The sequence below is a fragment of the Desmodus rotundus genome, chromosome 1, assembly GCF_022682495.2.
Source record: "Desmodus rotundus isolate HL8 chromosome 1, HLdesRot8A.1, whole genome shotgun sequence".
Taxonomy (NCBI): Eukaryota; Metazoa; Chordata; class Mammalia; order Chiroptera; family Phyllostomidae; genus Desmodus; species Desmodus rotundus.
Genome location: NC_071387.1, coordinates 30,225,986 through 30,252,541, shown reverse-complemented (window position 1 = coordinate 30,252,541; position 26,556 = coordinate 30,225,986). Strand labels below are relative to the sequence as shown.

General features: G+C 37.9%; 1 protein-coding gene across 4 annotated transcripts in view; it reads left to right on the top strand.

The window, feature by feature from the left end:
* Positions 1–26,556, top strand: part of ZCCHC7 (zinc finger CCHC-type containing 7) — a 214,322-nt gene that overhangs the window by 158,012 nt on the left and 29,754 nt on the right. For all 4 annotated transcript variants that reach the window (XM_045195178.3, XM_045195177.3, XM_024559926.4 and 1 more), the window contains exons 3-5: positions 20,109–20,152; positions 21,348–21,473; positions 22,418–22,588. In XM_045195178.3, the coding sequence (XP_045051113.1) occupies positions 20,109–20,152; positions 21,348–21,473; positions 22,418–22,588 (341 nt within the window). The remainder of the gene's footprint in view (positions 1–20,108; positions 20,153–21,347; positions 21,474–22,417; positions 22,589–26,556) is intronic.

Genomic DNA, 26,556 nt, shown 5'->3' with positions numbered 1-26,556 from the left:
GAAAGGACAGCTGGTTTGGTTTAGTTCTTAAAATAAACTGACCTACTAGATTCCCAAGTTCTATATTGTACTTGAATTTTCCATTGGGAATGAAACATTCCACTGTCCCTTTTTACTGTTTAACTTAAGCTGCAGTGAACACTGGGAGAATGGCCCTGTGGCTGAGCTGGAGGTTTTTTTTTGTTTTTTTTTTTTTTTTAATCTATTCATTTTATACTTTCAGACAGATTTTTCCCTGGGGTGAAACAAAGGTTAACTGAAATTTCCTCTGTTGTGTACCTGAACGAATCAGCAGTTTGAGAAGGAAATCCCATTGATGGGCCAAGAGAGTGACAGGCTCTATTTAAAGAATTCCCCCGACTGTGTGGTAGACCAGCCATGCCATGAATTTAACTGTTCCTGTGGTCCCCATACTTGTACCCACCAAAAAAGAGAGAGAGAGAGAAAGCGACTTTGTTCTACAATCGCAGCCCTAAGCTTTGAAAACCACGAGCCATTGAGTTTTGTGAATTCAAGTTAGACAGCAACAGAGGCCAAGACTCTAGGGGAACAATATCTGAAAGGGAATACACAAAAACAGGTAGAAACTGTTTAACTATTTTATTTCTCTGTGTGTATACAGATTTATGTGTGTTTATGCACACAGGCAAGAAACCTATATCTTTTTCTCATTTTTTTTGTAGCTAGTCCTAATTATAGTTAGCCAATATGTTTATTAAATTTTTTAATTTGTTAAATTTTTTGTTTTTATGGCTTTTGTGCTCCATAAAATATTCTGGTTCTTGCAGGACATATTATATGTATTGGAAATGAGAATGAACACAGTAGGAGTTTAAATGGTTAAAAGGATGGACCTTTATATTACCTCTGCTGGAGCTTTACTGTCAGGGCAGCTCATGTATTTTGTATTTTTCCTGTTTAAGGGAAGCTGCTTTAAATATGAAAAGATGGTATCTTGAGTTGGATTAAACATCCTTAATTCATGTGTATTTAACCTCAGGACTTGTGGGCCTTGTTGAAAATCCAGCTTTAACACTGCCTAGTAGGCCTCAATAGTGCCTACTGCACAGGGGTTATAAATAGGCTTTTTCTGAGGTGGGGTTGGTATGTATTCCCAGGGGGCATGAACTGTATATGCTTCTAACAAATATTTCACATATATTGATAATTCATATTTCTGTTTACAAATGTAGAATTTATTTTTGTAAAAAACCTTCATTATTTGAAGTTTTTGTTATCAAAAGTTTCTGAAGTATCTTCTCTCTAGTTTGGCCAAGAACTTACAGAGATTTTGTAAGACACTAGAATTGACAAAGAAAATAATACAGTGTGATTGGTTTCTGTCTGAGGATTTTTTAAAAAGCAAGTACCATTTGAGTTTGTTCCTGAGGAGGAAAAAACAGGAATTTATCTTGGAGATTATGTAGGGGCTAGATTCACGCACACATATGAGAGCTTGAGTCCAGAGAGATTAAATTATTAGTACAAAATTATTCAGTGTGTTTTAGAAGAACCTCGGTCTCAGTTCCTATCTGGTGTTTACTTGTACAATAAACTGCCTGCCTCTCTCTTATTCCACGATGACATTTTAAAAATCATTTCTCATCAATTACACCTCACTCAATACAGCTGAAAAAATAATTTTTCTCTTTCTCTTTTCTTCTGTTATTTCCTGACTGTTTCTTGTCACTCACTCTTTTTGTTCCTTTTCTCCTTCCTTTCTTATTTTTCAATAAGAAAGGATTGGGCCTACTGCATTGTAAATTAAGAGCAGGATTTGGAGGAGTGGTTCTCTCTAAATATTCCATACGGCCTATATAAGGCTACATTGTTCTTTTTGGATGTTATTTTTTAAAAACCAAAATTCTACTTACCCTTCTAGTTGAGGAAGCTGTTACTGGATCTCATACTTTAGTTGTTACTTAGGTAAATAGGAGAGCTAACAAATGCCACAGATAGGTGCAGTTGATTTTTAAAGATCGGTAAAAACAGTTGACTTCTCTTTTAGGAAATTACTTGGTTCTTCCAAATTCATTCATGAAGTGGTGTTTATTGAGCACCTACTATGTGCCAAGACACCATACAAGGGGTCATACTTTGGAGAGCTGACGCAGGTACCAGCCCACAGTGTCCACAGCATTATGGATGAGACGATACAAATTCACATGGACTACAGAAATCCAGTGGAGGAAAAGGGGTAACACGGCCGCTATCTCAGTGAAAGAGAGGGCCAACCCGTCCCTTGCCTGGACAGGCTTTTATTGGGTTTAATTTGCATAGGAATACAGGGCGTGTATGTATGTGTGTATGTGTGTGTGTGTGTGTGTGTATATATGTATATATATGTAAAGCTCATCGATCATTGTCAGGCAGAAATGCTCAAACAATAGATAACACTCAAAGAACTATAAGGGCTTATTTAGAGTCAGGGTCAGATAGCTAAAGGGCCATAAAACTTTGGGGAACAAACTCATTTCATACTTGGACCCTTATCGTTGAATTTGAGGGTATTAGCAAAGTAGGTTTCATAGGATTTTATGCATTCTTCCTTAGGCCTGATCACCCTAGGGAACCCGCCTTTTCCAGCACAGGGCCACACCTACCTCCGGCATCATTTCAGGCTTAAGTCAGGGAGGGGAAGTAAGGCAGCCAACAGATTAGGAGACTTCTTGCAGACAGAATGAGTACTCAGGCTATGTCAAAGCCGAGGGGTGAGGGTCCATCACCCCCTTTTTTTTATAGCGCCTCAAGTCCTTCCCTGAAGGCCCCTTCGTGACCGTGCCTGTCTTAGGTTGTCCCTTCTTTGAGGAATCTTACCTGTAATGGGCTAACCAGTCATCCTCCCGGAGCCAAGCAGGGTGAAGTGAAAGGGGGCAGAGGCAGCGCCCCTGCCAGGGAAGATAAGCTTTGTCTCCTAAGTGGCTTATGGTCCCAAGGTCTTTTTACTCAGCCTTAGCCATGAGGGGTTACAGTTTCTGAAACCAGGCAGGGTGGTTCCCAACAGAGAGTAACATGGAAATGGTTCCTGCCCCTTTATAGACTAGAGTTGACCACAACTAGAAAGTTGAGACATTGTTTTTATAAAACTGAGGTTCAGGATTCTCAAAGACCAACATTGCACTTCAGATAATATCATTATTTACCCATATCAGAATATAATATTATATTAAAAGTGGGAAACTGCAATTTGAAATTCAACAAATTGTTTTCACATTAGTAAATCAAAACTAGAAGAAAAAAAATTTTTTTTGTCTGAGAAGCTCTTTATCTGCCCTTTGATTCTAAATGATAGCTTTGCTGGGTAGAGCAAGCAATCTTGGCTTTAGGTCCCTGCTTTTCATGACTTTAAATATGTCTTTACTTAAAGACATATGTAAAGTCCCTTCTAGGCTGCAAAATTTCTTTTTGAGAAGTCTTATGGGAATTCTTCTTTAGGTGACTAACTGCTTTTTCTCTTACTGCTTTTAACCTTTGGCATTTTAATTATGATGTATTTTGCATTGGGCTTCTTTGCATTGATCTTTTTTGGGACTCTCTGTGCTGCCTGGGTTTGCATATTTATTTCTTTCACCAAATTAGGGATGTTTTCTTTCATTATTTTTTAAAATTGATTTCCAATTTCTTGCTCTTTCTTTTCTCTTTGATGCAAATGTTGGAACACTTGAAGATTCCCAGAGGCTACTTACACTATCCTCGTTTTTTTTTTGGATTCTTTTTTTCTTCTTGTTCTGATTGAGTGTTTTTTGGTTCCTTATGTTTCAAATCATCGATTTGATTCTCTGTTTCATCCACTCTACTGTTGTTTCCCTGTAAATTGTTCTCTATTTCAATTAGTGTATCCTTCATTTCTGACTGGATCTTTTTTATGCTGTTGAGGTCCTCACTGAGTTCCTTGAGCATCCTTATAAACAGTGTCTCTGAACTCTGCATCTGAGAGATTGCTTACCTCCAGTTTGTTTAGCTCTTTTTCTGAAGTTTTGATCTGTTCTTTCATTTGGGCCATGTTTCTCTGCCTCTTCATTTTGGCAGCTTACCTTTGTTTGTTTCTATGTATTAGGTAGAGCTGCTTTAACTCCTTGTCTTGGTAGCGTGGCCTGATGTAGTGGATGTCCTGCAGGGTCCAGTGGCACAGTCTCCCCTATCACCCAAGCTAGGTAATGAGGTGCACCCTTTGTGTGTGCTGACACCCTCCTCTTGTAGTTGAGCTTTGATTGCTGTTGGCAGGTCAATGGAGGAGTTTACCCAGGCCAGTCTCAGCTGCAAGGACTGGCTCTGACCACTGACCACCAATCTCTGCCCTCTGTGGAGAATCAGCTGTGCAGGGGCAGGGTGATGGTGCTCTGATGTGGTCTGTAGCTATCCACAGCATGCGCAGGCTATAGGGTTTCCCAGGTGGTATAGGGCAAGGTCAGCTCCCCCACCCCCGTGTTTTGCCCAGGGCCACCCTGCTTGAGCTTAAAGCAATATGAGATGGTTGCTACTTGTGCTGGACTTGGAGATTCCCAGTTGAAGCCAAGCTATGAATCTAGGCTGGTTGCTTCTGATGCTGGGCCTGGGGCCACTAAGCAAGAGGTACAAGAGCTGGGGGGCTCACTGAGGCCAGCTGTTGCTTATTTGAGAGGATTTAGGAAGTTTTGAAGCATGAGCCTAGACCAGCCATTCATATGGAAAAGCAGCTTGGGTGGCCTCTTAATTGGATGAGACAGAGTCTCTGGGGATCTCCAGGGCAGGCAAATTGTGTAGGCCAGTTGATGAAGACAACACTCCAACCAACTTAGGCACCCAGCCAGGACTAGTGTTCTTATTTTGTTGCCTAAAGTGTATTGCATTATCATTCCAGAGCATACAAAAGAAGTCTGGAGACACAGTCTTTTTTAGCTTTCATTGAACAAAGCTAAGAATTTGAAATTTCGCCCTGGCTGGTGTAGACCAGTGGAATGAGTGCCAGCCTGCAAAGCGAGAGGTTGCTGGTTCGGTCCTCAGTCGGGACACATGCCCGGGTTGCGGGCCGGGTCCCCAGTGGGGGCATGTGAGAGGCAACCACACATTGATGTTTCTCTCCCTCTCTTTCTCTCTCCCTTTCCCTCTAAAAATAAATAAATAAAACCTTTAAAAAAAAGAATTTTACATTTTCTGCTCAAAATGGCAAATATATAGAAGAAAATCGACAGAGGAGGAGACATTTTAAATCATTAGATTAATCAGAACATGAATGTGATAGCAGTACTAGAGTTTAGTGATATGAACTTGATCTTTTAAGCGAGTCTCAGACTGATTTTTCAGAGGATATCGTAAATGAAAATTTTCTCTAATTAAGGAATTAATGACTGAACAACATATTTGTACGTACAAAAAAAAAAAAAAAAGGCTATGCTATCTGGCCAGTCATTCAGCAGGAAGTTTTTTACCACATAATGTTATGACAGTAATTCAGACCATCCTGCTTGATAAAAGGAAGAGTGACTATTCTTTTACATTTTATAATATCTGTGCACCAGATTTACTTGTTTCAAATGGACAAATGCTGAAGACAGATATTTATGCAGGGGTGATTAGAAGGAAAGAGATGATATAGAAGTGAAAAAATTAATGGATTGATTATTCTAATTGTTTTTATATCTGAAAGTGAAAATGTTTGGAACTGTGGAGCAAAGGAAAGATATATTTGAAATCTGGGGTAAGTATTTACAAAATACTTACCCAGGTTTATGGGTGAGAATTGAGCAGTTAGTTGTATTCCAAGATTTTTTCAGGGATAGCTTCAAAAACAGGAAATAATATGAAATAATAATTTGGGTTTGCCATATGTATGATTTCTAATAAAACTTTTATATTATCTCTTTATTTCTCTATAAATTATTTGTGAAATGACTTACGTTATTAAAAGGATCCACTGAACCTAAATAATTAATGATAATAACTACTTTTTCCTAGCATAATGAACAGGCAGTGCCCTAGTACTGGAGATGTGAGGATGACCAAAACTTAGCCTTTTAGAGAGATGAGTTGCTAGTGGCAGACACGGTAATACATAGACTTTCAGGCCAAGTAAATGAACAAGTAGACTGGTATGAAATATAGGACATTCCAGAGTTGTATAAGAAGGGAAATAATATACTACTGCATAGTCATAAATTCAATGTTAACCTAAAAAGGGGGGAGTGGAGGGAGAAGAAATTCTGATAGGATGTTATAAGAAAACTAAATCCTCTTTACCTTTATTAGGAATTTAGATATTAATGTTATGGTATCAGAATGAACGTTATTTAGAAGTATGAAGATAAATGCCAAAAGAAATAGCTAACGTGTTGAAAGTGTTTGCCTCTAGGGGCTGGGAGATGGAGTAGGAAGGAAATAACTGCTATTTATTTCTTATATACTTTTTTAGTAGTATTAGAGGGGTTTTTTGTTTTTTATTTTAATTTTACTTTTTTGAACATTTTTTTATTGTTGCTCAAGTAGTAGTATTAGAGTTTTAAAAGCCATGTGCATGTATTACTTTGATAAAAAATATAGTATGAAATTGTAAATTTAAAGAGAAAATCTAGCTTGTGTGTATCAGATGAAGTTGAAGGCACAGGGACACTGCAACAGTTCTAGATCCACGGTGTTGATCGGGTGGTGTTGACTAGAAGGAAACCAAAGTACTGGCTTGGAAAGACGTTTCAAAGGAGGATGCTATGTGACTGTAAGACCTGGCCTGACTGGATAAAGGCAGTGAAGCATTTGGTTAAGATGAAAGTAAACATACATTTTGAGCCATTAATAACTAACAACAGGGACGAAAGTGGTTGAGCCAGTTTCAGGTGGGATTGTGAAGATGAGTTTTGCTTTGACTGTTAGGTTTGCAGTAGCTGTAATACAGACATTTGTGATATATCCTATAAGCAGTTGTAAATGTGAGCCTGGACATACTTGGTCTTAAGGTCTGGAGAGTGATTTGAAGAAAATTTTACCAAAATAAATAATATTAAAAGCAAACTGCCCTGGCTGGTATGGCTCAGTGGTTTGAGCACCAGCATGCAAACCAAAAGGTCACCAGTTCGATTCTCAGTCAGGGCACATGCCTGGGTTGTGGGCCAGGTCCCCAGTAGGGGGCATGCGAGAGGCAACCACACATTGATGTTTCTTTCCCTCTTTGTCCTTCCCTTCCCCTCTCTCTAAAAATAAATAAATAAATAAATAAATATTTAAAAAAACAAATAAATAAAAGCAAACTATTTGGGAGTGACTTGTTTTCCAAGAGAGGTGAACAGAGAATGAGACATGGAAGAAAATACATGTTAATGCTAAGTACACAAGCACAAAATTAATGATACGTACAGAAAAAGAAAAAAGATTCAGAAAGGGGTAAGGAGGTGTTAAATAGAAGGGTGACTGAAAGAATACAATTTCCAGTTTGCTATTTTTACTGGCAGGTAGATAATCAAGTTTTATATAGCTTTTAAATCATCTCTGGAAACCTACAACATATTTTTTAAAGTAGCCTCTTAATTAAATTTAAATGTGTTTTATATGTACTTGTCATTTTACAAATATTTAAAGTGTCCATATCGTATCTTTTGTCTTTTGAGGTGGGGGTGGATGTGGGGACCAGGCACCATAGTGTTGGGTTGGCCAAAAAATTTGTTTGGTTTTTTCCATAAGATGGCTCTAGTAATGTTAAGTTGTCTTTAACTTCATTCAAAACAATTTTGATAGATTGTATTGTGACAACTGTCATATCAGCGTGTGTTAACAAAACATTGGTGAATTTTTGTGTAGCCATTTCAATATTGAAAGTGGAAGAAAATACATAACATTTTTGGCATATTATGCTTTATTATTTCAAGAAAGGTAAAAACATAACTTAAACGCAAAATAAGATTTGTGCAGTGTATGGAGAAGGTACTGTGACTGATTGAACATGTCAAAAGTGTTCTGCAAAGTTTTGTGCTGGAGATTTTTCACTGGACAATGCTCCATGGTCAGGTAGGACAGTTGAAGTTGATAGCGATCAAATTGAGGCATTAATTGAGAACAGTCAGTGTTCTACCACGCAGGAGACAGCCGACAGACTCAAAATAGCCAATAAATGTTTTGGCCAACCTAATGGATATCTTTAAAAGAAGAAAAATCATGGTGCGGCCCCTTTGGAAGAGCTTGGCAGTTCCACAAAGAGTCAAACACAGAGCTACCACATAATCCAGCAAGTCCACTTCCAGACAGACACACCTGAGAAGTGAAACTATACACCTACACAAAAATTTGTAAACAAATGTTTATTGCAACACTATTCCTCCTGGTTGAAAAGTGGAAGCAACCCAAATACTCACCAAACGATGAAGGGATGGATAAAATAAAATTTCATGGCGGTATATCCACACAGTGGAATATTGTTTGGCCGTGTAAAGGGGTGATGTACTGATGCATGTACCACATGGGTGACCCTGGACGACATTGTGCTGAGCGAAAGAGCCAGTCAGAGGGCTACGTGTGGTTTGTTTTTATACAGAATGTCCAGAATAAGCAAATCCATAGAGATTAGTAGATTAGTAATTCCCACGGGGCTGGAGAGAAGGAGAATGGGGACTAATTGTTAATTAGTGTAGGGCTTGTTTGTAGGTAATAAAAAATATTCTGGAATTAAATAGTTGTGATGGTTTTATACAGCCTTGTGAAGATACTGAAAACATTGAGTTGTACATGTTAAAAGGGTGAATTATTTTCCCTTGTAACTGCTTTTAACAGTAACACCTTTGATAGTGTACATTTAGCAAGACCTGTTCTTCCAGATGGGATGGGAAAAGTTTTGTAACATCTCTTTATTAAAAGACTATGACTTTGAAAAAGAAGACACAACTCCCATAATCCCACTGTATTGACTATTTCTGTTGATAATGTTTCCTCTCTGTTCTTCTTACGTAGTATCATATGAGGAGTCTTTTATTTCTAAATAAAGATTTAGAGTCATTTATTTCTAAATAAACAGTAGTTGGGTGGTTTACTGACTAAATCCTGTGGGCGGAGGGAATGGGGATGAGAGGGAGCTGCATGTGTGTCTGTCTGTGTCTCTTCAGTGATACAACCGCCTTTATGTGACTGATAACTTTGCAAGAGATCTGTATAACCCAGTGCTAAGCACCTGTGTTTATTTCCTCTTTCTTCTTCCTCCTGTACCTCTAAAAAAAGAAAAGCTAAATCCCCATTTATCGTTTACATACATTTAAAAATATGAATTGTTTCTGGTAAATTTAATGTGATTTAAAATAAGATGAGCAATTTGATGCCTCACTTGCAAATTCTTCTGGTAAAATCTGTCTTATTTAAATTATTGCCAGTACAAAATTTAATGATTAAAATGGCTTTGTGACCAACGTTAAATGGAAAAGTATAAATAAAGAAAACCAAGACAGAAAAGAGCAGTTTGAGAGGAATGCAAGTTGAATAAAGTGGCTCGGCCCCCAGGGGATTTGCATGTGGCATTGTGTGTATTTCAAAAGTTTCCGTTGAAATAACAGATGCTGCTGATGAAGTTGGGAATAGTAACTTCATTTGTGGCTGGCTCGGTTGCTTATTAGAAGTGAGAAGATCCCAGGGGGAAAGCTGGTAGAGTGGAAGTAGGCTCTGGAAAGGATATGGCACAAGTAATATGACAGCTTTATCTTTGTGATCTCTAACCCACACACACTGGCTAGGGACGGGCGTGATCTTCTATAAATACCCAACTTACCCTGTATCTCATGCGCCTCCTGCGTCTGCCAGGTGATGTTATTTGGTAACAGTGATTTTTTTTTTAGTTCTTTCTTAGTTCCTAGGGTTGCTTCCTACAGAGATTCCAAGTTTTAAGTCTTACAACTTCAAAAGTTTTAAAAGTTCAGGTTTTCAAAGTCTTACTGAACTTTTAAATTATCTCATTGGCTTCTGTACCCCAGTTTAGAACAGTCGCACAGTGTGCTTATAAATATGTGTCCTTTTATTCTTTTTAATTTTTTTCTAATGTAGTTTGAAGTGTACAAGAAGGGCTGATAACTAGATAGATACACAAAACAGACGGGTCTTGGTCCATAGAAAACTTAGGGTGTGGTGAAGGAGGTAAAATATTTATTAATCTATTTCTTAATGCAGGGTTTTGAATTTATTGCTAGCCTAAGACATACAAATAACATGCGTTTAGAATATGAGTAAGGTAGAAAATACTTCTACCAGAAAGGAATGAAAAGAATAAAAATTATTTAAGTAACTCACTCAGTAAACATGAGTACCTGTGAGAACTAAGCAATTGTTCTTTGGTGTTCGGAAGGTAAAAAGATAAGAGGTTAAAGTCCAAGAGGCTGTGTAGGTGAGACTGATCATCTTGCTTTTGAAGGGCTATCAGGGAAGACTTCAGTGGAGGAGGTAACACATGATTAGGTACTTGAAGACCCAAATCTTAGTTTCCTGTGGTTGAAATTAGGGGTGGCTTGTGTTCCAGGCAGTGCATGCATACACATTGCTGCAGAGAACGGCGGTACACGTTGGGGGAATTACTAGGCATACCTGGAGTATTGGGACCAAAAAGATGAAGCTAGAGAAATAGATAAAGACCAAAGCACAGAAGGTATTACATGGCATACAGAGGAGTTTCACATTTATCCTGTAGATATTGAGGGCCATTAAAATGGGAATAATAAATATATTCAGGGCAGGATATATTTATATTCCCATTTTAGAAACATTAGTAACTGGCATAGAAAAGGGGTTGTGGTACTAGAGAAAGAACTTATTTTAAAAATCTAGGTGAGAAATTAAATGTCTGGGCCAGCCCTGGCTGGGGTGGCTCAGTGGATTGAGTGCTGGCCTGTGAACCAAAGAGTCACCGGTTCGATTCCCAGTCTAGGGCACATGCCTGAGTTGCAGGCCAGATCCCCAGTGGGGAGCACATGAGAGGCAACCACACATTGATGTTTCTCTCCCTCTCTTCCTTTCCCTCTCTAAAAGAAAAAAAAAAAGAAAACATTTAAAAATAATAATAATAAAAAATAAATGTCTGGGCCAATGAAATAGCATTGAGGTTGTTATAGATAAAAAATTCTCAGAATGTGTGGTGTGAGTAATTATATGAAATGATATGAATTATATCATTATCATTATATGAAATCATTGTACTTATTATATGAAATGATAAGTAATTATATGAGCAGGGAGAGTTGAGGTTTTTGATCTGGAAGAGACTGAGATACAAGGCGGAGAGGTGGGGTTGTCTGTTTTTAAGAGAGAAACACAAGGAAGGGGGAGAAAATGAAGAGTTCATTTTTAGTGATTATATAGTTGAGTTAACCTATAAGATGTCTAATCCGGGTGTCCCATAGATCAGGAACTCAAGAAAAGATGTGGCCTAGAGATTCGGTTTCCTCTGTGGGCATGTGTGACATAACCTGGGGCCAAGAAAGTAGCATGAGGAGAAGGCAGGCGAAGAGTGGAGCATTGGTTGCTTGAGCAAACAATGGAAGAGGAAGAAACCATGAAGGGAGACCAGAACTAGGAAGGTGTTTTGTTACAACAACCAGGACAGTTGTAAGTGCTTATTACCAAGGTCAAAGGAGGAAAGTGCTGACTATTATCCATTTACATTGACTTTGGGGAGCTGCGCCTTCATGTATATTCAGAATTTGTAATCATGAAAATTGGGTGGGTTAGGGGGAAAATTGGTCAGGGAGGGAGACAATATTGGAGAATAAGAGCATAAAGTGAAAAGTACAGAGATAGTAAAGTATTGGGATCATTATATTACAAGCAGGAGGACCTTTTGCTTTAAAAATACTGGGTATGTAAAAAGGTAGTGTGGACAATAAACTTAAAAATGTAATACTGTTCATTTGTCTTTTATGCTGTAACTGCCCAATTATTTAACCTTGAGTTATGTGGTGGGAGGGTTATTCACATTGTCTCTACTTTTATGTTCTTTATGTCTTCTTGGGCATCTCTCTGTGTTTTAGAGGAATGAAAGAGTGGCATCTCATGAGTCACTTCGGGCAGGTGAGAGACGGATACTGAGAAGGCCTGCGGTCCAGGTGCCTTAGTGATTGCATGTACACACCACGCAGTGTCTGCTTTTCCCCCATTCTCCATCTGTGAGCTGCCCACAGATGGACTAGTATTATTTGGGGAGAAAACAGTTGCTAAAGGACTTGCATATTGTAAGAAAGGCTGTTCAGGCAATATAGTCATCGTCGTAAGTTAATTGCTCATTGGTAGACAGTATTGTATTCAGTATTTCTTGTTAAATAGCCCATTTTCCCAAGTAATAGTGGACATTTTGTCTTTTTTAAAACTCTGTAAATTAAGTCATCCTTCTGTTTGAAAAAATAAGTTATCTTGATTATTTAGTTAACACAGTAATGCATTTTAGATTCTTTAACCCAATGATAAAACAGATTACTCTGTGGCACCATCTAGTCATCTCTCTGTTTCCTACACTTTTACGTGGGAGATATTCAGTAAATATTTGTTGAAGACTAACTTGACCCCACATTAAACAAAAACATTTTACAATATGAGGGAAGTTGCATATATATCCTTTTTTTAAACTTACTTTTAGAGAGAGGGGAAGGGGGGGAAAGGGGAGAGAAACACCGATGTGTGAGAGCAACATTGATCGGTTGCCTCTTGCACACCCCCAACTGGGGACCTTGCCTGAAACCCAGGCATGTGCCCAGACTGGGAATCGAACCAGCAACCTTTTGACTGACAGGCCAGCGCTCAGTCCACGGAGCCACACCAGCCAGGACTACATTCTTAAATAATGAGTAATGGCAAAATAAGTATATACATCTGATTTGTTGAATATTAAATTCTAGTCCAGAAAAATCATAAATCTAGTCTACGAAGTCATAAATACATGCCTTCTCACTAAATTTGTTGAGATTTACAATTTTTGATGTTATACATTAAAATACCTGAGAAATGCACGGCATCTGTGGCTTCCTTATGAGGAGCTATTGGATATTAGTCTCAGGAAAAGATAAGTTCCTGGCACCTGCACTACAAGTGACCAGCTGGATGTGCTAACCTCAGTCCTTCTGTAATCTTCGGTGATCTTTGGGAAAACGTTTTACTGACTCCTATTTCCTGTCAAATTATCACAAAGGCAGAGAGAACTAACTCTCTGATGGTGGCTGCTCTTTCAGCAAAGGAATGATCTTCAGTTATTCCCACGCTCCAGAGTGTAGACAGGCTAAGAATAGCTGGAGCAGAGTATGAACTTGCTTTGGTCCTAAGAAATCTAGTCCAAATTTTCTTTAAATCCTTTGAAAACTGAATGCAGTCTTATGGGTAAATAGCTACATTAGCACTCCATGTCACAAGAAGCACCAGTTGCCGTTTTTCATAGTACACACACACAAAAGTGAGCATTTGTGTAACATAACGGACAGGATTGTTGAGGATAAAATGTAAATTTAAAACAATTTGTAGACTCTGAATCACCAGGTAAATGAGAGAGGTGTTTATCTTCATTACCATGCAGTACGAGAGGGAAAGAGAGAGGAAAACAGAATAGTTCCACAAGTAGGAGGAAATGTTGGGGGAAAATGTTCCAGTTCATGGGTCAGGTTTTGGGGAGCTCACTATTTTGTCTGGAAGGTTATTTCAGGGGAGATGAAGTATTCCGGTGGTTGCTTGGTGTTGACAGAGCACCCCTCACACTCTTGTAGTGTCGCTGCCTTCAGGCTACTACTGTGGGAGGAGGAGGCCTGCCGTCCTCCTTGGCGAGCGCACACCGTAGGAAGTCAAGACTTGGAAAGTTAACCTTAGAGGGGGCATGGAAAACTTACTTAGAAGAACAGGCTTAACATGTAGGGATTTTTTATGTGTGTTTCAGGTAAAACACTTCTAGTAAGTAATAGTATTTTAATTCTCCGTATTCTTTACATATAAAAATGTCTGTGGAAATTCCTAGTAAAGGAATCATTATACTCTTATTTCCAGCCAAACTGTACTGTTTACTATATTCTTTCACCTCTTCCATTACGTTGCTTGTGCCTTGCCTTTTTACTAGTATTCTCCTTCATCTTCCCTACTAAAACCCTACACAAGACTTCTGCTTCCAGCTATATTGTGTTAACTTATTCCACACTTGCCCTCCTGATAAGAGATAATGAAATTCGTAGATAAGGATTTTAAAATTAAAACAGCTGTTACAAATATACACAGAGGTTTGATGGAAAAAGATAAATATAATAAGAGAAATGGATATAAAAAGAGCCAAATGGAACTTCTAGAACTGAAATATATAATATTCAAGATAAAAAAATATACTACTGGGTGGGCTTAAGTACAAATTAGGAGAACAGAGGGGAAAAATATATGAGAGTTTGTTATGGACAACTTTATGCTGATAATTTTGACAATTTGGAAGTCATAGACAATTTCTTCTAAAGCCACAAATTACCAAAACTGGCCTAAGAAGAAATAGAAAATGTAAATAGCTCCATTACTAAAGAAATAGAATTGCTATTTTAAATCCTTCTACAAGTGAAATTTCTGGCCCACAAACAAGAAAAACTCCAGCCTAGATGACTTCTGGTGAATTCTCTCAGATATTTAGGGAAGAAATAACACCAGCCCTACACAAATTCTTCCCAACACTTCCCAACTCTTGTAAGGCCAGTTTTACCCCAATATCAAAACTAGACAAAGACATTATAAGAAGAGTATAAATCAATATCTGTCATAAATACAGATGTAAAAATTCTTAATAAAATGCTACCAAATTGAATTTTACAGTATATTATATAGAATAATACAGCTAACCAAGTATGTTAATCATAGAATACAGGTTGGTTTAAAATCACTTTATTGCACCACATTAACAGAAAGTAAAAGAAATTTGCAGGATGCAAGATGAGTAAGCAAAAATCAATTGTATTTCTATATACTTGAACCAAAAATTGAAAAATGGAATTTAAAAATAAGCCATTTACAATAACAGAAAGAAACATGAAATGCCCAGGGGTAAATTTAATAAAATACATGCAAGACCTGTCAATGAAACCTATTAAACATTGTTTAGAAAAATTAAAGACACCAAAATAGATGAAGAGGTAGAAAATATTAATGTTTTGGAGGACTTGATATTGTTAAAGTATCTTCCCAGGATGATCTATAGATGTAGCACAGTAGCAGTCAAAATCCCAGCAGGCTTTTTTATAGATGTTGATATTTATTTAAAAATTCATACAGAAATCAAAAGGGTCTAGAATAGCTAAAGCACTCTTAAAAGAGAACAAAAAAGTTGGAAGGCTTACTTTACGTGATTTCAAGATGTTTAAATAAAGCTTCAGTGATAAAGACTGTGTTGCAGTAGAATGATAGACATGTGGCTCAGTGTAACACAATAGAACTTCCAGGATTTGACCTATGTGTATGTAGTCAAATGACTTTTAACAAAGTTGCTAAGGTAATCAATAAAGAAAGGATAATCTTTCCAATATCCAGGGGAACAGCTGGTATTCATATGGCGAAAAATAGGCACCAACTGAACAAAAAGCTAAAACTATAGAAGTTTAGAAGAAAACACAGAAAGTGCTTGTAACCTTGCATAGGCAAATTTCTTTGGGCACAAAAAACATTGTCAAGGGGAAAGTTGTCAAATTTATTACAACTTTTGCTTTCCTAATAACACTTTTAAAAATAAATGAAAAAGCAAGCCACACAGGGAGAAAATATTTGCAGATCATGTCTGATAAAAGACTTGTACCTAGAATATATAAGGAACTCTTATGACTCAATAAAAAGAAGAAAGACAACTACTCCTCAAATTTAAAAAAAAAAAAAAAAAACAATTTAAAAACAGGCCCAGAATTTGAACAGTTTTTGAAAGAAGATACATGAATGGCAAATAAATACATAAAAGATGCTGAACATCATTAGTCATCAGAGTAATGTCCATTAAAATCCTAATGCCATACTACTTCACACCCATTTTAAGGCTAAAATTTAAAAGACTGACTATTCCAAGTGTTGATGAGATTATGGAGTTTCTAGAACACTCACTCATGTGTTGCTGGTGAAAATGTACAATGGCACAACCACTGGGAAAGATTTGCCAGTTTCATATAAAGGTAAGGGTAGGCTAACCATAGTCAGTAACTCTGCTCCTATGTGTTTTCCCAAGAGAAATGAAAGTCTATGTCAATTAAAAGGAAGGTTTTTGCTAGAACGTTTATTGCTGCTTTATTTATAACTGCCCAAAATTGAAAACAGCCTAAATGTTCATCAGGAGATGAACAGCTCAACTATTATTATATCCACAGAACGTCTGCTGACAAGTACATAAAATAGGTTTCAAGTGCAGATGAAATCAGACTTCTTAGTGGAAAATGAGCAAAGACATAATCAGGAACAAATAAATCAACCCTTGGACCTACCCATGGTTCCAGTTTTGGTTCCATCTTGGAAATGAGAGGTGACTCCTTTCTTTGCCCTTTTATCTGTCCTGTTTGCTTAACCCCAAGTCCCAACCTACTGAGAACAGAATACTGCTCAGCAGTTTTTAAAAAAGGAGCAAACTACTACTACCCAGCAACATGGGTTGAATCTCACCAATATTCCAAAGTAGAAGAAACCAGACACAGAATGATATGTTGTATATGATTCTAGTTATATGTGGTCCCAGAATGGCCAAAACAAACCTGTCACGACAGAAAGCAAGTCAGTAGTTGCCTGGTTTAGGGGATTGACTGCAGATAGGCACGAAGCAACATTCTTGGGTGATGGAAATGTGCTACATTTGATTGATTGGAGAATACAGAGGTATATACATTTGTCAGAATGCATCCTACTCTGTTTTTACATGGGTATATTTTATAATATGTAAATTACACTTCAATACCATTTCCTTTATGGCATGGCCTTCTGTGACTTTTTTCCCATTTCCCCCCTAAATTCAGACATCTCCTTTCTCAATTTACCATAGTATTTTTTATTCTTTTTTACTCCTTACTTTTTTTGTCTCCTTATGTTTTACTAGGTTATAAGCTCTTACTCATCTTTGTTTACACTGCAGCATATTGCTCATTATAACCTTTCAATACATGCAAAAGGAGAGTTATCAGCTATTGCTTTGATTACAATTCTGAAGTCTAAAAAGAATCATAGGCCTGGAAATTAGCCAGACAAGGCCATAAAGTAGCCAAGAATTGATAGTAAGCATCTCTAGGGCAGCCCTAATCTTACACTTCAGGGCAATCCCGTTTTATATTCAGTCTCACTGGGTGGTGAATACATGGAAGATGAGTACTCCTAGGGCCTATGGTAGTTGTCTTTAAAGCGAGACACCTGAATTCATTCATTCATTCATTCATTCAAATAAAGCAAGACACCCTCTGCTGGTTGCAAAGGCCTGGATGATGTAGGTGACTAGACCGAATGACAGTGTATTTGATTCCAGTGAGGAATGAAAATCTGATAGAATCACATAAATTTCCTGCTAGAAGTTACCATGGATACCATTTAGTCCAGTCCACTATTGTACAGATCCAGAGAGGATAAATAACCTGCCCAGAGCCACACAGCAAGTAAGAGATAGGGTTAAAACTGGAACCCAGGTTTCTAAGAGTCGCATACCAGGTATTTAACAAAGCAGAGAACTGGCTGGCTGTGGACGTTCTAGTGAGTTGCCTCTTAGACAAAAGCTCTCATTACATTGGCACTTGGAGTTAAGCAAACAGGACAGATAAAAAGGCAAAGACAAGAGTCACCTGTCATTTCCAAGATGGAACCAAAACTGGTACCATGGGTAGGGCCAAAGGTTGATTTATGTGTTCCTGATTATGTCTTTGTTCATTTTCCACTAAGAAGTCTGATTTCATCTGCACTTGAAACCTATTTTATGTGCTTGTCAGTAGATTGTGTACAGTAAGACTATACTGTAGCTTGGTGAAGAGGAGTTAGTACATAACCCAGAGTATTGGTGAATTCCAGTCATGTTAAAACAATCTAAGTGGAGTGGATCTCTCTCTCTCTCGCTCTCTCTCTCTCTCTCTCTCTCTCAGACCCTCCTCTTTTTTCACTATTCCCTGTTGTGTGTGAATTTATTGGGGATTGAGGGTGGCAATAGTTGCTGTTTTGCATTTCACTGGTTTTGAATTTCATTTTTTAAGGACAATATGAAGTCAGTTTTATAATTAAAGTGAGTTAAAGTGGTCATTTTGAATTTTAATGATGAAGGACATTGAGATACAAAGGCAGTTTTGAAAGCTACAGAAAGCTTGCTCCTTAGATGAATCCTTTGAATGAAAGAATAATAGCATGGATGGTGATGATGGAGGAATAAGGAGCTGCTGCTATTTAATGTATTCTCCACTCTCAGTGTGTGGATGCAGCCTCCAAATTTTACAAAGGAAATAATCATCAGCACAGCATCTCTGCTCTCCTATGGATTGGTCTTTTTGTATAGCAGCCTCTTGGTCTTCTCAGTAAAAGTATTTTATTTTAAAATGTATCTCTAGACACTTACTTCTGGTAGGCCTGGGAAAATGTAGATTACTTCATGTCTCTTCAAAATTCCTTTCAAAGAGTCGAGCTCAATTTGTGTTTTTGAGATAGAGAAGAGGAGTAGATAGGAGGAAGGAGAAAATCTTAACTTTGCTTTGGGGGGAGAAAAAAAAAATCTTTCAGTCTTTTGTTGACACCTTAGCTTCTGCATTTAGTCCTGTGTCCCTTCCTCCTGGGCCATGAGTGGACCAGAGGAATAGCAGCCTTGTGCTGTTTTGTAAAGGAACAGTGCAAAGAAAAGAAAACAGCTGATAAAGAAAAATACAGAGCTCCCCATCCCCCTAGGTTTTTACCAGTGTAATTTAATTTTTTTACTTATTGATTTTTAGAGAGAGAGAGAAAATCATCAATTTGTTGTCCTACTTACTTACACATTCATTGGTTGCTTCTTGTTTGTGCCCTGACCGGGGATAGAACCCACAACCTTGGCACATCAGGACCATGCTCCAGCCACCTGAGCTACCCAGCGGCTAGGGCAGTACTGTTTTTTAAATAACATCAAAAATAATAAAATACAATAGCAAAAAAGGAGGCCAAATACCATGCAACCATTGATGGATCTAAAAATACAGCTCTGGGCCCTGGCCAGGCAGCTACGTTGGTTAAAGCGTCTTCCCAGTACACCAAAGTTGCAGATCTGACCGCCAGTCAAGGCACATGCAGGCATGGACCAGTGAATGCATAAATGGGTGCAATAACGGGCTGGTGTCTGTCTGTCTGTCTCTCTCTCCCCCCCCTCTAAATTTTTTTTAAAAAGCAGTACTGAATTTCTAGTCCTAATCGTGAGAGAGTGTTCAAAGTCTAATTTTTTTTTAAATGTTATATTATAATGAAAGTCAACTACAAAGGGAAGCTAGTAGATACTGTTAATATTGATAATGGAATGAAACATCTTTCCTGTAACTACTTGGATCTGAAATGGGAATGTTGGGGCCGGGGGGTGGGGGGGTGGCTGCAATAAAGAGATTAATGAGAGAAGAGACAGTGTGGGAGCACTCAGTAATGAGTAACTCACTGGAGAGCCAAAGGTAAAGATTCGTACACCAACTTAACAAAAGGGGAGGATTTAGGCCTTCAGAAGATGGAAGGTTTTGGTGATGCTTGTTCACACAATTTTTTCTGGAATGTTCTGGTACTCAAGGTCAGTGACTTCCCAGACTGCAAGCCTCTGGAGCGGCGGTAGGGGGGTGGCTGTGGTCACTGGCTCTCAAAGCTCTGCTATAGTCAGATAAGGGGAGTTCAGGTAGAGATTTCATTCTGCCTCTGCTGTTAGGTATCTGGTCCCTTCACTGATTTTTTTATATTTGTTTATCATTTGATGGTTTTCAAAACATTTTCATATCTCATAGGATTCTGTTTTTAGGTAGACAAGACAAATACTATTTCCTTTTTATATGGAAGGAAACTGAGGTTAAGTATTTGTTCAGAGCCACACAAGTAGTAATGGAACCAAAATAAGAGGTTTAAGGTACCCACCTGTCTCGCTACACCTTTGGGGTCCAATTTTAGTGCTAAGGAATTGAATAATTTATTGTCAACCCATAAGTGTTTTAAAGGTGTCAAAATTGAGTAACATTTTGTTTATTTTGTAGGAGAAGATGGTGTAAACTGGTTCATCAGTGACAAAGACGTTGAGGTAAAATCAAATAGTTTTTGAAATTGTGAATAATAGATTAACACTTTTTTTGATTCCAAGTTTTCTTTCACTTCATTATGATAATAAACTTTTTAAAAATAGTGATAGCCTGAGTATCTTGGAAGAAAAAGTTTGATGTCAGTATATGAGTAATTGAATTTTTGAGAAGCGTGGTTCAGCCTTGATTTTTGTTAGTCAGTTAATTGCCATAATGAGTTAGTCCCCTTTCCCTCCTGTTTCTTTTCTGCGGTGGTGAGTCTTAACTCATATTGCCTGGTGCCACTAAAGATCAGCCCCGGAAATAACCGCTTCTTCAGGGTAAGGAAATGGTTAGGCTATATTTAGGATGTGGCAGGTGTTTATTAGCCTTAATTGTAGCAGATGGCTAGAAAAAAAAAAGAATAATTTTACATGTTGGTAGAAGAGAAGTTTGAAGGGATAATTAGTTTAAGACGTCTTGGGGCCTGCTTGGCCAGTTCAGCAAAATAACAAGTAAAAGATGAAAGTTTTTCAAAGATGAAATTATACCAAAAAGATAAAAGCACGTTTGACATTTGTATATTCCTCTCTAGATATCCATATGATATGCTCTGCTAATATTTTTTTGCAAGATACTGGCTTTTGGCTAGAATATGAGACAACTAGAATTGGGCCATTGTAAGTAGAATGGATTTTTACAAGGACTGTGGTGGAAGGAAATGAATCTCATTCTCTTGGAAATCATAATTTAGTTTATAAGCAGTAACCCTAGGCTACTCAGTAGAAGCAATGTATTCAGTAGCTGTGTAGTTTTATAATTTTATAAAAGAGAAATTCATTTTAAAAACACCATTCCCTAACCAAAAACTCAAGCAAGCTTCGTATTCAGAAAACTATGGTATGCGTTCAGACGTGGAAGTCAGCAATATTTGACTCTGCACGCCACCGGAATGTCTGATGCGTGTCGGTACCTGTGCTAGACCTGACCTGTAAGTGGGGAAAGGTCCAGAAGGAATGGAACCTTAGGGAGGGTGTCAGAGAACGGGGGAGGGGCAGGCAAAAAGTTAAGTTGTCTTTATAGCATCCCTTTTAGGTTTTTCTAACTCCTTTTAAGAACACAAAGTTCCATGTTGCTGGGTTCTAAATTGAACTATGGCTGTTAATTTTCTTGAACACAGTGAAATAGTTTGTTTTATTCTTAATTTCTTTTCCTTAGGCCCAGATATGTAATAACAGATCCTCTGGAAGATGGACCCACCGATACTACACAGCAAACAAAAACGTTACCTGTAGAAATTGTGACAAATGTGGCCATTTGTCAAAAAACTGCCCTTTTCCACAAGTATGTAAAATATGTCATGTTTCTTTCTACCTTGTTAAAAATCAAAATCTTAGAGGACTGAAACCCTGTAACCTTAGAATTCAAATCTTAGGTAATGCGTGTCAAATTTCTTCCTAATTTTCCATGTAGGTCATACCCTAGAGTAGTAGTAGAGAAAGATCAATAAATTTAGAGTCAAAAAACCTGGAACCCATTTCGGCTTCCCATCAGTAGTTGGAAAACGTTAGGCAAATCATTTCGTTCTCTGTGCCTCTGTTTTCTTTTCTATAAAATGAGAAGACTGGATCAGATGATTTCAAGACCCCTTCACTTCTCAACCTCCTTTACCAGACAGCTTATTTCATCACGGGATAATTTTCATTGTTAGAAAATTATAGTTTTAGGCATCCATAAATGTGTACTGATGTAAATTGCATTAAACATGCATCGACCTTTGGAATATCACGAAACTAAAGCTCTTAGATGTTCCCTGACACATACTAAGCCCTTAACAAACATTTCTATTACTTACTCCTCCTTCCAAATGATTTTCTTTTAAGTTTTTGAGACAGCTCTCGTTTGTTTCTCCTTTGTCTTTGCTTCCCTAAGCAAAACAGTCTTTTTCTGTTCTTCCTATGACTTAGGTTCCAGATCCTCATCATCCTGTTGAAACTTTCCCTCTCAGACACAGTCCACTTGGCTAGTGTTCCTACAAGACAAGGCATAAGAAATACAAAGATGCCAGCTAATAGCATACGCAGACTAATAAGCCTTTTTGGCAACCAAAGGATACAGACAGCTTATGTTAAAGCTCTGAATTCAGACATTTTGTTCTATTTTATTATTAGGCTCCAGATTCAATCTTCATTGGGCTTCTCAAATTGGAAATAACGTTTTATGGAATTATACAGAAAAAGGAAAAATGATCTTCTACTAAAGAGATTTTCTGTTTGTCTGCCACATAGAAAGTCCGCCCCTGCTGCCTCTGCTCCGAGCGAGGACACCTCCAGTACGCCTGTCCAGCCCGCTTTTGCTTAGACTGTTCTTTGCCCATGTCCTCCACTCACAGATGTCTTGAAAGATCTTCCTGGAGAAAACGGTGTGACCGATGTGATATGATAGGCCACTATGCTGATGTAAGTATCCTGCACATAGCTGATTTGTCAGGCCTTGGAGGCAACGTCGGCCTCCCTAAAAGAATGTTTACTCGGTACCGTGTGTAATGATAGTCATTCCCTTCAGCCCCTGACTGTGTGACGCAGAGCCCTGGTGTATCCGGACAGGGCTGCTACAGAACGGTTCGCGAGAAGGCAGCATCAACAAATACTATAAACTCCTCTAGCCCCTTTTGCTTAATGTGCTTGCTGAAAACTTGAAATTAAAGAGGTGTGTAATAAATAACATCAAATTTATGCACGTATTCGTGCGTAGTTAGATGAAATATACACACATAACAGTTGTGTACAAAGATCTCTATGAAGCCTGGTTTGACGCAATTTACTGGTGGCTCTTGCTGGTGGAATAGTCTTATGCAGAAAGGACAAACAACCAGTACTTTGAATCTGCTCCTTTCAGTTCTCTCTTTAGATTTTCTCGTTAAAGGTAAATGAGAAGACATTTCAGTTACTTGCAGCACATTAAGTTGTTAGCGCATGGTTATTTTGGACATAATTTCACATCATATTATGAATGTCTGTGGGGTTCTAATCACAATTTTAAAGACCAGAAAGGCTATAGAAAAAGTAGGAATCTTTTCTCTTTAATTTGTACTTCCCAAAGACATGATATAAAGCACAAACATTTTTCTTATTTTATTTATAATTGAAGTGTAGTTGATAGCCTGTTGCTCAATACATTAACGTGGCTTTCTGTTGTGATGAACTTCACATTAAACAAACTAGAATCTGAATGGGTGGTATGTGCATTTCTTATGTAAATAAAAATAGGGTTATTGTCCTACACACTGACATACTACTTGATTTTTTTTTCCCCACTTTGGAAAATTTGTGAATGTGTCTCTGCATCAGCTCATAAAGATGCACCATTAGAGAACTCAGAGAACTTACATGTACGACCCATGGACATGAACTAAGGAGGAGGAATGCTGGAGGGTTGGGGGGGCAGGGTGGAGGGGGGGTAAAGGGGGAAAAATTGGGAAAACTAATACCATAAACAATAAAAATTACTTTAAATAAATAAAATTTAAAAAATTTTTAGAAAACAAACAAACAAAAAGGTGCACCATTAGAATGACCATTTCTCCACCAATACATTTAGATTTATATTGTTATTTGTATATATTGTTACCAAACAGTGCTCCAGTAAACATCTTTATATATATGCATACACGTAAGAGTAATTTGGTAAGTCAGATTCCAAATACAATTGTGTAAGTAAAGGATACATACACTTAGGTCCGGATAAACACTGTCAAATGGCTCTTCTAAAAGACTGTACCAATATGTCCATTTCCCAGCAGTGTTTAAGAGTGCTCTCAACACTAACTATAATCGACCTTTAAAAATTGTGCCAGTTAGATATGGAGAAATGGTACCTTATTGTTTTAATTTGTGTTTATTAGGCCACTAGTGATACTGAATATGATTCTCAAGACTAGAGAATATATAGAACATAAAGATAGAACTTGTGCACTGGCTGGTGTGGCTCAGTGGATTGAGCACCGGCTTGTGAACCAAAGCCTCACCGGTTCAATTCACAGTCAGGGCACATGCCTGAGTTGTAGGCCAGGTCCCCAGCGGGGGGTGTGCAGGAGGCAACCACACATGGATGTTTCTCTCCCTCTCTTTCTCCTTCCCTTCCCCTCTCCTCTCTCTAAAAATAAATAAACAAAGTATTTTTTTAAAAAAGACAAAAGTTATCATTTCATTTCAAAGTAGTTTAAACTTATTTTTCAATATTCACTAAGCCTTAAAAATAGTAAATATTAAGTTGTCTTAGTTTTATAATGTTGTTCTTTGCATTCAGTTGTCAGTTACAACTTTCTTAGTAAGATTCTCTAGTTTGACAGTTATGTTTAATAGCATTTTTTTTACTCCCTTTTTTAAAGAGCTCTTAAAAATATGGTCTTATTTGCCTGTGATAACAGAAGGGGCTCAGACATTATCATGAGCAGTTTTTTTTTTAATAAGTATTTTAGTACAGAACAGTGAAGAATGATTTGTAATAGGTTATATAATCAGCTGTGAATTAAATCTGTAGCCCATTCAGCTTAACATCTTAATTTTGGCCTCTAATGTATGTTAAACTCTTTATCTAAAATGGCCTTGAGGATTAATAACCCAGCAAATATAAGTTTTTAAGAGGGTTAGGCTGTGACCGAATTCAGAGACAGCAGCACTCTTTCCCCTAAATCTGCCAGGATTGTGGTTTTTATTTTATTTTATTTTATTTCTTAAATAATTATGTGCCGAAGGTTCTAGACACTCATTGATCTTTTCCCAGGCTGCCCAAATGGTATAACATTCCCTTGGAGCCAACTCCCACCTGGGCTCCACTGACTCCTGAAGAACCTGAGTCTTTCCACCATCATAGAAGCTCTTCATGAGGATTTGCTTGGAAGCAGAGGCGTTCTGGCCCCGGGTTGCTGGAACTATTCAGCCAGTCCCACGCAAGCTTTAAATCTGTCGTGAAGCCTGGCCCTCCGCAGAAAACATTGTTTCCCCTGCAGCCCTCCCAGATGCTTGTCACCCTCTTTCTTACTTGCTGTGGCTGCTTCTCAGTCATTACTCCTCCCTCTTCATATAGATACCTTTGGCTTCTTTAAGGTTCATGCCCTCTGACAATTCTGTCTTCCCTTTGTCATTTTCATCTTTCCACCCGCTGGACTTTCTGTTCATTCACAGAGGAAGTCTGAAGCCCTAAGTAACTATAGATTCCCTAACCTCTTACAAATTAAAGAGATCAAGAAACTCAATTTTTACTGTATATATCCTTGTAGTCACACCTCAGATTTCCATAATGCCAGAGTCCCAGTTACATGCACAAAGAGAATTTACAATGAAAACTGATGAGTCAGTCATATTCATATTCTTGCTATAATGAAGAGTGTGAATTTTTGTGAACTCTACTTGAAAAATGTCTCATTTGTTAACTCCTATATAAAAGTATTTAGTTGAGATTCCAGAATTTTGCAGTGCAAAGGATGGAGAGATGGCTCAAGGCCTACTAAAGTCCAGTCTGCATCATTTCCCAGGCAAGAGGAGACATACATGGAGAATCGGTAGTTTAAAAAAAGGAATCAGAGATGACTGCAAATGAAATAAACCCACAATAGGAAATAGGAGGAAAAATCAAGAAAATCCTAATTCATTCCTCAGTATGAGGAGAGAAGATGGGGGAGAATCCAAAATAAAACGATCAAAAGAAATTCTGACCAAAAGAGCATACACTCACTGTGGGGGGGGAGCGAAGACCCGCATCTAGACAGAGAGGAGCTTGCTGAATGTCAAACAGAAATCGTACGTGCAGACGGAAAAGACACCGCACACTGCACACTCACATGGGGCCCGCACCAGATTTCTCCTGTGCAGTACTGAAGGCCGGGAAGCAGTAGAGAGGAATCTCTAGAGGCTAGAGCCTCTGAGTAAAAAAGATGACACAGCCAAGCTGCTGCTCATTTGTGAGTTTATGGGAAAAGTCAGAATAAAAGAAGCAGCAGTAACAGTGAAACCAGGAAAGCATAGAGTTCGTGCCAACTACCTCCTGTTAATCTTTTTCAAGCTAAATTTTAGGAAAAAATCTTTAAAAACCAAATATGATTTCTAAACTATAGTAATGTGGACCATAGGTAATTCTAATAAAGTTGAACTTGTTTTAATTATAAGAAGAAAAAAAGCCATGTAACTTTTAGATTTCTAATTTCAAGTGAGGCAGAGGAAACTTAAACAATGTAACAAATGATAGGGGAAAAGTGGAGACAGCAAGAATGTGTAAAAAACAAAGTATGAGGACAAAAATAAGAGCAAATATATTAAGTATCATAATAAACACATGCATTGGATTAAATGCTCTTCCTAATACCATGGCATCCTTGTCCAAAACCATAAAGGAAAAAGGAGGATAGATTTAACTTTTTAAAAAAGTA